Source organism: Heliangelus exortis, chromosome 23, assembly GCF_036169615.1.
Source record: "Heliangelus exortis chromosome 23, bHelExo1.hap1, whole genome shotgun sequence".
Lineage (NCBI taxonomy): Eukaryota > Metazoa > Chordata > Aves > Apodiformes > Trochilidae > Heliangelus > Heliangelus exortis.
In genome coordinates, this window is record NC_092444.1 from 7,839,901 (window position 1) to 7,852,802 (window position 12,902).

At 46.8% G+C, this 12,902-nt stretch overlaps 1 protein-coding gene across 3 annotated transcripts in view; it reads left to right on the forward strand.

The window, feature by feature from the left end:
- Positions 1-877: 877 nt before the first annotated feature.
- Positions 878-12,902, forward strand: part of ACAP3 (ArfGAP with coiled-coil, ankyrin repeat and PH domains 3) — a 67,732-nt gene continuing 55,707 nt past the window's right edge. For 2 of the 3 annotated variants that reach the window (XM_071766680.1, XM_071766679.1), the window contains exon 1: positions 878-1,445. In XM_071766680.1, coding sequence (XP_071622781.1) covers positions 1,399-1,445 — 47 coding nt within the window. In that variant the 5' untranslated portion in view covers positions 878-1,398. The remainder of the gene's footprint in view (positions 1,446-12,902) is intronic. The other variant, XM_071766681.1, reaches the window with a different exon arrangement.

Sequence of the window (12,902 nt, forward strand, 5' to 3'; positions counted from 1 at the left end):
CTGAAAGAACCAAAGAAAAAAAAATTGTGTTGATTTGACCTTTATGAAGCCACATAAAGCAGAGACCACAAGAGGTCACCTTGTCCCTTCTCCTGGACCTGCACTCAGCAGGTCTCTTCAGACCCCTCTTCCTCAGAAGAATCCTGAGGGGTCAATCCTGACAGAACAGAAGTTCCTCAGAATCCTCCAACATCTGATAACTGTGTTAAAGTCAGACTTTAGCTCACACAAAGATACTCTCAACTGTGACTGACAAAGCAAGGTCTGGGAACTCAAATGGAAACAGGATTGTGTCTAGAGGTGAATGTAAGTTGTAGTTTAAGTACAGGAATGGCACCAAGGATCTTCTTTCATCCCTGACCTATCCCTGGCTGAGGTAAGGCTTCATGGTGACATTTTTTCATGGATTCATATGCCCCTGGTTCTGCTGTTTGTTAGGCCAAGTCCATATTACACAGGTTTGATTTCCTTGCAAAGAAGAGATTTACACTTCAGGCCCATCAGTGTTTAATTTATATCAAACTTACAGAGAATGATGTGGGTTATATTGTTCTTGTGCCTGTGTTGCTTCACAACACAGGTGGAGGATTAGAACCAAGCCCACGGTAATCAGCCTCAGGCTGAGAGAGTTAGGGTTGTTCAGCCTGGAGAAGGCTCTGGAGAAGTCTTGTAGCACCTTCCAGCACCTGAAGGGGCTACAGGAAAGCTGGAGAGTAGCTTTTTACAAGGGTATGGAGTAATAGAATAAGGGGAAATTGTTTTAAAGTGGAAGAGGGAAGGTTTAGATGAAGATATTAGGAAGAAATTTTTCGGTGTGAGGGTGCTGAACCCGTTTGCCGAGAGCAGCTGTGGCTGCCCCATCCCTAGCAGTGTTGAAGGTTGGATGGAGCTTGGAGCAACCTAGGCTGGTGGGAGGTGTCTTTGCCCATGGCAGGGGGGGTCAGAATGAGCTGACCTTTAAGGTCCCTCCCAACCCAGCCTGTGACCCTGTGAGATTTTGTTTTTGTTTTTTTTTAAAACGCCGGGGCTGCCCCTCCAGCTCATCCCCCTGACAATCAGCGCTGAGCTGGTGTGTACGAGGCGGTGGCCAAAGGAAACACACCCTTCCACCAACCTCCTCTCCTCCAAACACCATCGGGGAAGCAGGGCCGAGCAGGGAGATACTGGAGGAACCGCGTCTCACAGCCCAGCGAGGGCACGGCCCGGGAGGGGCCCGGCGGTTCTGCCCTCCTCCCCCTCTGGGCCCGGGGCTCTGCGGGGCGGCGGCGGCTGCGGACGCGTGTGCGGCGGTTACGGGGGGCGGGCGCTGGGCTCTGGGCTCTGGCTGCCGGCGGGCGATGAGCTTCCTCCGCTGAACGGGCCGGGCCGAGCCGAGCCGAGCCGAGCCGAGCCGGCAGGATGACGGTGGAGTTCGAGGAGTGCATCAAGGATTCGCCCCGTTTCCGGTAAGCGACGCGGTGTGTGTGTGTGTCTTGCTCCCTTCTCTCTCCCGCACCATCCCTTTATGCGGCGGGGGAACGGGCAGGGCCCGGGGGGGCTGCGAGCTCCGCCAGGCAGCGGTAGGACAAGGGGGGCTGCGGGGATTGACCCCGAGCCCGGTGACCCACCCCAACCCTCGGGGCTGGGGTCCCGGTGCTCCCCGCCGGCGTTGCCCCTTGGGAGGGTGTAGCCCGCAACCCGTCCCCCCTCTGCGTTCGGAGATTTTGCAGAGGAAAAATCCCCAGTTGTCGCGCCCGGCAGATATCGGCGGATCCCCTTGGTGATAGGGTAAAAGTGTCATCAGCCTCTGGGGATCAGCTGGGCAGGGGCTGATCTGAACCGCCTGAAGAGTCAGTGCTAAGAAATCCGGTCATTTTCCATGCAGGCACATTCCCATCTCTTGGAGGGTGGCTTTATTTTTTTTCTTCAGCGGTCTTGAAGGAATCTGGGCTATGACAACAAAGGCTCTGTCTTGGCTGTGCTGTATTTAAATCCAACCGTTTCAGAAATGCCCAGGGCTGGAGGAGAGCCTCCACATTCTGGGTACAGATGCTTCGTTGTGCCAGGAGCATCCTGGCTAGGTGTCTGGATGGGCTAGGATGTCCTGCTGCTGTAAAGGGAAGATCAGAACTTCCATAGCTAACAATCTCCTGCTGCTTTCAATACTGTGCCTGGATGGGGACAGAGGGAAGAACAGACAATAGGCTGCAGAAGCAAGTTGGTTGGCTGTGTGTACAGGGAAGAGAGTTATCAAGGGGTCTCTCCTTGCAGACATTTCTTGTTGCTCCTGCTCAAAAATTAGTAAATAAAACCATTTACATTTTCCTTTAAGTGCATTTTAAAAATAATCTATTGCCATGAAATATTAATATGAAAGGCTGCAGTGGTCTGTTGCTGTGGTTACTCAGAACAATTGTCATCTTGTGTGTGTGTGTGGTTGTGTACAGCTGCAGGTAATACAGATCCCTGGGTAAGTGCATGTGGGAATGTGTGGGGCTGTGAAAAGGTCTTCTTGCACATTGTTTAATTTTAATTGTGTGGTAAAATCTTGCTCTTTCTTGTTGCAAAGCTGGTTCCAAAAGTGTAATGGGCAGTGTTATGTGAGATGACAGGCTGGTTTTATTTGTGTTGGTGCTGGAACTATGGGAGGTTTTCACCAGGAAAAAGTTAGGTGCATGGTTTGCAGAAGGGATGAAGCTCCTTCTTTAAAACCTCTGCTCACTTAGCATCAGTTAGAATTTATCCACCCCATCTTTTTCTTTTCTGACTGTCATTTTATCCCATTGTGCTGCAGAGAATGTGAAGTGTTCAGTGGCATCCTTCCAGAGCAGTGACTTCACTGTCCAGATGTCTCCTTCCACATGGCAGTGACCCTTTTCCTGGTGACGTCAAGATTGATTGATATGTTTATTTATTTATTTTGCCCTTGGTGTGTGTGTGGGCTTCAGGCCAAGTTTCTTAGTATGCAGGCAACATCATTCTGTTCTGTCTGCTCCATCCATAAAAACAAAACAGCTCTCAGAGCACTGTGTTGGACGTATATCAAAAGCCAGTTATTTAAGCATGGAATTATGAACTATTTCCCAAATGAGCAGACACAGTCTGCCTGTTACAGGGAGGACAAGAGATGAGATGGGAAAAATAAGACTGTGTCTTTCAGGAAGGCTGCAATATAGGTAGCAGAGGAGTAAGTTATCTATGGGCACATACAGTTAGAAAATACTGATGTTGACAGGCTTATGGCATCTGAAGGAAAAAAAAGGACAAAATAGAACACTTTGGACTTTATCAAAGGATACAGATTTTGGTGTCCTCATGTACTTTCCTTCCTCCCAACTTTTAATTAGTTCCTATGTTACAATTTTTATTATTTTTTCTTTTTAATACAAGAACACTTAGGTCCTTCTAAGGGCCAGGGTTTCTTCCACAACTATAGAAAAAGCAAAACACCAAACAAGCTTAGCTGTGCACAGAAATACAGCTAAAATGAGGTGAGAGAAGGTAACATCTAAATTGCTTTCTCAATCGAGGCTGAGACAGCGATCAGGAAAGTCCCTTGCCATAGTAAACATTTGTGAAAGAGGCAAAAATTTATTGCAGGTTGCCCATCCCAGTCCCTGAGCCAGGAATCACCCTCCCTTTCCTGCTGGCACCCACTTTGCCTTCCCTAGCCAAGACTTGTGCCATGTTTTACAGTGAACCTTTGAGATAATAAAATTGTTTTCTGTTTGTTAAACACAGAGGAAAAAAAACCAACCAAACAACTCCATAAAATAATGCACAAGCATAAACAAACCATAATGAGGCTACCAAACGAGTCTACTTTAGCAATCAAATCTGATTATGTGTCAAAACGCTCCAAATCAATGCTCAATGCACAATGCACACTCAATCCATGGCTCTTTGTTGGTACAAAGAAAACTTTTTTTGAAAAAAAAATTGCAATACTTAAATACATATAGATCTTCAGGTTGGCAGATAAATCTTGTTTCTGTAAGGCATCTTGTAGAGACATGTATATTCAATTCCAGTAAACAAGTATAATTACCTGGAAAGACCAGTTCTAGCACATTTGGATGCAACCCCTATAGATGTTGTGACTTTCGTCTCCCCAGCCCTGCAGAACTTTCTGTTTAACTAGCAGTAGTCTGGGAAATCTAGGAACATCTTCCTGCCTTCCACTCGGGGAGGGAAGGCAGGGGTCTGGAGTGATGCACAGCGGCAGCCAGTACAAGGGTAACTTGCAGACCTGTTAAGGAGAAGGGCTAGATGAGTATATTTGGCTCATTCTTGCAAAATGAAAGAATTTTGCAAGACTCGGGCATGCTGTCAGCTTACCCCCTCTGCCTTTATTCTCTCCTTGCTCAGGGAGAACTCACTTGGTACTAAGGGATGAATAGGGACAGTGGTTATTCCTCCTGGGTGAAAATGCACTCTAGGAACAATCAGAAGGACAAGGGAAGGGTAGGAACAAAATTGCAGAGGTTGGGCCTGGCTGTAGCACACTGTGGGTCACAGAGAACCACAGATGCCTCTGTGGTAATTCCCACAAGGGAGGGAAATCAGCAGGTTGTTTCCTTAACTAAGGCTGCTCTTGTAGTTGTTGTTGCTATTAACTAACCTTGTTAATCAGACTTGTTGTGAGGTCAGGGTTACCCACCACAGAGTGGGGTGAGCCAGGAGGTGCTGATCTCTGACTTTAGCACCATGATTCAGCTGCTGGAGCTGCCTGGCCAGGAGCCCTGGCAGCCTCCATCACCTAAGGGACCATATTGCTATCAGCATCTCTCCAGGTGCATCCAAGCCCCAGGGACCTCTCTGCTGCTCAGCAGGATGGGTGCTGAGGAGAAGCCTGCGTACGTGCCCAGGTCTGGGGGTGCAGAGTCACCTCCCCCATGCCTCAGAGCCTCTTGGCTGGATGGAAGGCAGGAGTGCAGAAGCTCCCAGGAGTCCCTGGAGCAGCACTGCCATCAGGCAGTGACCCAGGGACAGAGATGTTTGTTCCAGCAGTGTGCAGTGCTCTCTGTGCCTTGTTGTGGCTCTCATTAGGCAGAGAATAAATGCAGGCATGTAATTCTATCTCCCTGAAAGATGCAAGGAGAAAAAGAAATTGCCATGTGTCAGAAGGAAAAGAAAGTAAAAAACTGAGTATATTTAGAAAATAATTTCTAACTTTTTTGACTTTTTCTGTTTCAAACAAAATGGGAAGAGTTAAAACCCTTAGTCAAAGTGATTGTGTGAAGTTTGATACCAGGTTGAATTAGGCAAGTTTAAAGCTAGCTTAACCAGTTTTGATGTGTCCTTGTTGTGTGTTAGTGAAGGCCCCTGAAGAAAAAAAAACTTCAGTGGCTTCTGTGTGATTTCTGTCAGTGGACATTGCACACCACTGCCCTGCAGTCTGAGATAAGCCAAATTGGCTAGCAGAAGTTACTTAAAAGCAAATTTAAATTACATCCAACATGGCCAAAGAAGTCATCCATTTAACTGAATCAGTTTAACCAAAGGAGCACATGCATTGGTTGGAAATTGGTTTTTGTTACACAAGGCTTCTTACATAAACTGATCCCAGTTGCCTGACAATACACCTACACAAGGAGCTGCTTTTCCAATGAGTACAATTGCAATCCCTTGCTGGTTTAGTTGCACTAAAGAAAAGATTATCACAAAACCAGTACTGTATTATCTATATCAGTCATCATACTTGCCTTTATTTATTCTATTTCTTTATCATTGCACTTATAATGTCAAAGGGTCCAAAGTATGTAAAGAGAGAAGAGAAGAGAAGAGAAGAGAAGAGAAGAGAAGAGAAGAGAAGAGAAGAGAAGAGAAGAGAAGAGAAGAGAAGAGAAGAGAAGAAGAGAAAGCAAAGAAGTCACCATCTAGCTACTTCCTCTCACAGTACCATCATGAGATCCTCTCCCAGATTCAGCGGTCCATAATGTCCAGCCAGCCCCTATTTATACATCTGTGTGGTGCTTTCTTTGTTTCCTCTCCTGGATTCCAGCCTCCCTCTTTCAGCATCACTTTAAAGTGACCCCAAGTTAGTAATACCCAACCAAATCTGGCCTTTGCCAGGGTTGTACTGGGCATGGTTTATGGTGATCACAGCAGGGCCCTCATGTGGCATAGGTTTTTTGCCTGCATAGGTGGTATCACAGAAGTCAGTGGAAGCAGAGGTCCCTTAATTTGAGATTCCCTGTCTTCGGAACTGCCATCTGAATCCTGAAGTACTCAGGAGAAAGCTGCAGACCTTCAACCTGCATTAGCATGGGCAGAGCTAAAGGTTTTATTGAACATGTAGTTAGGGAAAATCCCCTGGTATGAGAAAACAGACTGTGTGACAATTGACTTGAGATCTCTGCCTGAGCTTCAGAAATGGTATTTTATGCCAGATTTTTGGTTAGCAGCTTCCTTAGTAACTTTGAATTGTGAACTGCATGAGCAGGGTGTGCGGGAGGACCACTGTTCCAAAGCTGAAATCCCACCAATCCATCCCAACTCTCCAGATCAGAAAAGGATTTTGAAACCATTTGTTATCTTTGAGATAAAACTGCCCAGACCTCAAAGCTGTGAGTCTGCAGTGAGTAATACTAAACTGAAATACAGTCTCTCAGGTTGCTTGTGGGACAATTGATAAGTGGTGTAGCACCTGGGCAAGGGAAATTTTGCTATTTCAGAATCACAGAATCGCAGGATGTTTAGGTTGACAATTGACTTTGTTACTGAAATAACACTCCTGTAACGTATCTAGTTTTGTAACAGTGTATAACCTGTAAGAATATCAGCAAACTGGGATACAAATAGTATCCCAGTTGCAAATCCCTTGCTTTCATTTCAGTAGTTTTGCAAAGTGTAGAACTCTGGCTGTCACACACTAAGTGTCTGAGTGTGGACACCTTTCCCTCAAAGCCTTCCAGAGGATGAAAGGACAAAAACCAAAATAGCAATAACCTTGTGGTGGAAGAGGGTATTTAGACCCAGAGGTGATGGGCTCATGTAGCTTAGCTGGGCTACTGAAATGATCTGTGGAAGAGTTGCCCATTAGGAGGTGACCTCTAGGAAAGTCACCCTCTAGGTGACCTTCTAGGAGGTCACCTTCCAGGAAGAGTGCCACATGTGATAATTGTGCTTTGCTTGTTGTTTTGGCACCATGCAGTGTCTCTGGATTCCAAGCCTGGTTCTTGGAGGACTGCAGAATGGTCAAGTGAGCACACAGAATGAGTTCACTGAGACGTTACTTGGTATAACCTCACTCATGTGTGCTCTAGACAGGTTCCTGCTGAAATGTGTCCTCCTCCAAAGCCAGGGAGCTTTGCATTCTGTGTGGGAGAAGCCACCTATTTCCCTTCATTTTGTGATGCCTCCCTCCCAGAGACAGGAAGGCTGTGCAGATTCCTGGAGTCAGGCTGGGTTCTTCAGGTCTCAGTGGTGTCATCAAGAGGTGCTCAGCATTCTGGTCAGGGAGGAGAGATGCAACAGCATGGTGGAGAATCCTTTGCCTGGAGGAGCTTGGACTGTGTGTCTAGCAGCTTTCCCTGGCTGTTGCATGGGATGGAAGCTTATTGCACATTCTAAAGGTTATCAGTGATGTAGTCTTTGATAATCTGGGTGGTTTTGCGAAGGTTTGCACTGTCAATAGGGCAGTTCAGCCTTACCTGTAATAACTGGATGAGGAGTAAAGCACTGTCTCCTCTGCTAATGCATAGATCAGGGCTTTGTAAATTCATCACAACTCCTGACTTGGTGAAGTCCATGTATGGGGGAGCTTGCCAGTCCCTTTCTCCACTTAAACAGTATCTGCTGGTTTGTAGGGCACATGTTCTGGTGTTACTAACATGGGTACAGTGAGCTGAGACACCATTCAGGTCATGTAGTAGATACAAGAAAGAGGAAGGTGCCTTAAGTTTGGTGTCAGAGCTTAAAAGGGTAACAGATGAACTCAGGATGGCAGGTTTGTGTGCTGAATTGTTCAAGGCTGGGAACAGCATGAAGTCTAAGGCCTGTAACCAGAGCTGCAAGAGTGACTTTGGGTCTGAATGCAGCTGTCTCTGAGCCGCCTCACATAGTTTGCCAGGGTGGACACGCATGCCTGGCCCCTGTTTGGATACATGGGGCTGATGAGAGGGATGGGTTCCGCAACACCTAGCAACTTCCTGCAGCCATTGCAGCATAAATTTGTGTTAATTCCTGCACCTAAAAGCTACCAGAATCTGCTCACCCCATAAAGCCTCAACTCTGAGCATTCTAAGAGATGAGATGTTGAGATTTTTTACCTGCTTTCTGATTACTTCTCTGTCTTCTCTGAGACACTGCAGAGACTGGAATGGGTGAGACAAGGAATTTAAGCTGCAGGATTCCCTGCATGGAGTATGTTGGAGCAGTAGGGAGCTGTATGTTTCATTCCTGTGCCAGGGGGCTGGACTGCATGGCTTAACTGCAGCCCCAGGGGAATGTGTGTGTCTTCCAGGCTGCAGGGAGATGAATTGTGTTTCTGCTCCCTAGTACACAGCAGTGTAAGCTGCCAACCTTCCTCTTTACAGGACCCATAGGATAGGGAGAAAATACAGGATACTGAACAGTGAGCCCTGTGGACTGCAGGGAGGGTGGAGGCTGGGTTCCTGCAGCTCCACTGCATCCATGCCTGGCTGCTGCCCGGCTGGCTCTCAGTTCAGCAGGAGCTGCCCACAACTGCAGTCCCAACACCCATCAAGCCTGGCCATGGACCAAGAAGGGAAAACCATTGTATTTAATGTTCTGCCCATTGCTGTGCCAGCTGCTGGAAGAAAGGGAAAAGCGTTTCTCCAGCTTAGAAAAGGGGACAGGGTGTGCTGGGAGACTTCCTCTGGAAGGCTAAGAGAAGAGTCTGCATGTGTTTCTTCCTAACATGCTTGGTGGTGAGGAAACTGGCTCTGCCATCAGTTCTGTGCAAATGAGCAGGGCCCAGGCATGCAGGTATCTGCCCTGACAAACTGGGTGAGACAATAGCAACACAGGTCAAAGGAACAGTGACTAAGCCACACAGGTTGCTGCAGGAGCTGATTACTCCTCTGAGCCTCCAAGAGAAGAAAATAAAACAAGACAATTGCCCCTACATGAATCTCTTGGCAAAATACTCCATTCTTTTCACTTGTTGAGGTGCATGTTTTGGCTTACTGGAGAGGCTTTGTTTTAAAGCAGTGTTTTTATTTCTCTGTGTTGCTCTCTCCTCTCTCTCTCTCTCTGCTCATTTGGTAAAGAAGGGTATTCAGTGCTGAGACTTGAATTTACAGGAGGGAATAAAGGACCAGAAAAAAACAGTAATAGAAAGGTTGTATGTGTTGTCTACAGCCCATATCAACCCAAAGTGTGCCCACACCCACCTTACATTCTTTTCTTGCTTATCTGCAGGAGAAGTTGACTTTGCTGATGTGCCAGGTCTCTTTGTGAGTGAGAGGGAGAACATCACACCGCCATCCATGGACTCAGAGTAATCATTTTAGTACAGAATTTTTAGTAGGTGTAGTGAGGGGATGGCTCAAAAGCAGAGCAGTTTATTCATCACAGTGGATTAAAGGGATGATGTCAGAACTCATGGGTGGCACATCCCAGAGTGAAGTGCTCATTCATTCCTTAAATAAGCATAAAGTGGCACAGTCTAACAGATTATATAATTTCAGAGAGTGAGATAATTTCTGCAAACCTAGTCTGCTTCATCACACCACAGCAGGATTTAATAATTCCCATACTCTTTAGTAAATGCTTCTGCTAATAGAAACAGCATGTGTGAACATGTGTGTAGATGCATTATGTGCACATGCAGTGTTTGCAAGGGTTGGGTGCATCAGCCTGTTGATAAAGTGAAAGGGTGTTTCAAGGGAAGAAAATTTAGCTGTGGGACCTGCATGTACACCCAGTGAGGTGCTCAGAGGTACAGGCATATAGCTTGCAGTCCTTCCTCAGCATCTGAGTGGCTGTACCAGACATTTAACACTGCATAGAGGAGGCTGACATGTGGTTTTGGCTGCTAAATCTCTGACCATTGGCCTGAAAATCCAGCACAGGAGGTGTGTAGGTTGTACAGACATGGTCTGCATCTATTGCAACAGCAAAGTAGCTGCGTGGACACTGAGAGCAGCAAAAGGAGATTGATCTGTACTCATATGACAAAGAATAGCTGGGTTATTAAATGCTAGAACCATTAAGGTTGGAAAAGATCTCCAATCTCATCACACACACTTGTGGCTTGCTTTGAGGGCATTTTACCCCCATTCACCTCAACATCAGCGTGGTCCACTCCATTTTGCAGCACTGGGATGAAGCAGAGCTCTCTGTGCCTATGAGAAGAAGGGCTGGTTAAGCATGTCAGTTGTTCCTACTCCATCCCAGCTCAGCAAAACTGGCATTTCCCACAGCTCAGTTTCTTGTCAGAATATCACCCCTTTGTTCTCTCTGATAAACCCAGTTTTTGGCAGGAAGTGTGGATTTGTCCCCGCGCCGTGACCTCACCCTCGGATGTAGCCTCTGTGATAGCACTGAGAGAGCAGGAGGCCCCTTTCCCCTTTCCTTCCCTCACTTCCCACACACTCCTTGTCCCACACACCTCTCTTCCCAGCAGCCTTTCTGGCTGGCACTTCAGATGGTGCTCTCAGGTTTGCAGGGAAGTGCCCACCTGAAGGCTGGGGAGGAAAAGGCAGGGAGCTGACTTGAGTTCAGGGAGTGTAACAGAACCAGTTCTGCCAGACTGGGTTCTGGAATTTGGGATAGAGCAAGTTCTTGATGTGCTACTGACTCATCTGAATTCAGAGATAATGCATAAAACTGGGGGACATTGCCAAAGTAGTAAGCAGGACTGAGACACTGGAAAGATCCAGGCTGATCTGTGTATTGGTGGAATGGGAAAAAGCTTTTTTCAGAAAAGATGCTGTAGCATCTAGCCCCATGGACTTTAATCCCTGCTTGTCCTCACTTCTGAACTGCGTGGATTGAGATAAAATGTGGGAGATGCCAAGAGATGAAGAATTGGAGGTTTCTTGCTGGATTTTCAGTATGGGGATTGGATGGGACAGTGCTCAACCATGTTGTTCTGACCCTTGACTTTATGCGTCAATTCTTTTTTTGATGCTGAGGCCCCAGTACTACAATGCCAACTTTGTTCTTCCTTGTCTGGGCCACATCATTCAGTACAGAGGATGTACTCCAAGCAGCACTGGTCCCCGTTTCCTGCCCAATGATTCCCCCTGGCTTTTTGTGTGCACTTGGGAATTTCCTCCCTGTGTATGAGCTTAACCATCCTATCTCTAGAGCAGGGTCCAAGACGACATTGAATATGTAGCAGGACAGTAGGGTTCATCCTCCAAGGATGATTTACCAGCTCAAAGGGATGTGATAGCCCATCATATGGTCATAGAGAGCAGATAAGCAATCTGTAGCTGGTCAAAGTCCTTCTAGCTGCACTCAGAAGAATGACAGACATTAAACCTTTGCATGAGAATTAATTCCCCAACTCCAGCCACATCACAACAGTTGTGTTCCCTCTGGAGAGCTGTAAGAGGAAGTTAGAGATAGAAAAATGGGACCATACCCATGCCTTGAGAGTAATAAATAAAAACAAGGGATGAGTATAGGATGCTTTTTTGTATTTCCCTCAGCAAGCTTCTGTGCAGCACCAGCTGAAGCAGCATGACCATAGACTCATCCCTTTAGGAAAGGTTTGTCTTTCTTACTGCTATCGGTACTCTACAGGAAAAAACAGTTGTTCTCTGCCACTGGGACACAGCAAAAAACATCTGGCACTTGGGAGGGTGTGTTACCCAACTGTGCCAGAGCAAAGGAAGGGGCAAGGACCCTCCCTTACTGCCCCCAGGTCAGTTAGCACTTCCAGCACTTCTGCTGCCAGAGAGGGCAAGACCTTTGCTGTATTTGGCAGGACACGACACAGGAAAAGCCTTTGAGACAGAGACAAAGGGAGAATAGAGGTTGGGGGAGCTCCAGTTCTGAGCCAAGGCTCAGGGCAGACAGAGAAAGAAAGAAACAAGGAGTATTTAGTGCTGAAAAGAGATCCCTGCTGAGGGAGGGTGGATTGAGCTGAACTATGGACAACGGGAAGTCTCAACAAAGCCTTGCTGGAACTCATACAGCCCTGTTGGTAAACGGATGCTGCTGAGTTCACTTGAGGAGAAGGCAGAACTCTTTGATAGCAGTTTTTTGATAAATCCATTTTGCTTGTAGAAGAAAGCAAACAGCTGTCATCTGAGAAGTCACATACCCAAACAATGTTCCTTTCTTCAGCTCAGAAAAGAACTGTCCTGTGTTCTGTCTTTGCTGTTTCCATATTGCCACTACAAAAGTTCAGTCCTTGTGACCCAGGAAGGGAAGTGCTTTCTGATGAGCAGACAAGCAGTCTCTGCTCTGGAGTTACTTGGCAGGCTGGGTCAAAGTGTCACTTATGGCCCCACCTGATAGAGTTTTCACGGTGTAAAATGGTCATCCACATACCTATATCTGTGCATGGGTCCCACTGGAGTCATGTTTATGGAACTGGTCAGATGGATGAACTAGCTGGAGAGTGTGAAATAAGGCAAATTACCTCTTTCTGTGGGACACACAGCAGGCTCAGGTCAGCACAAAGGAAGAGCCAGAAGTTTGGTTCAGGAGAAGACACTTCCTGCCTGAATGGTGCTGCTAGACTGACAGGTGTGTTGTGGTGTCTGCTGCCTCACCTAGTTTGCTCCTGATGAGTCTGGATGATATTTTCTTCTTCAGAACTCAAAAGTCCTTTATTCCACCCTTCTTCTAAGTGACATTCCAGGAACTGAACTGCATAGAGTGACTCTCAGAGGGTCCTGCAGAGTACTGAGCTGTGGGAGTGCAGTTGTCCATGCAGATTTCAGATGCTGAGAATTGCATCTTTTTCCTAAACTCCTTTCAAGAGGGTATTACAGAGA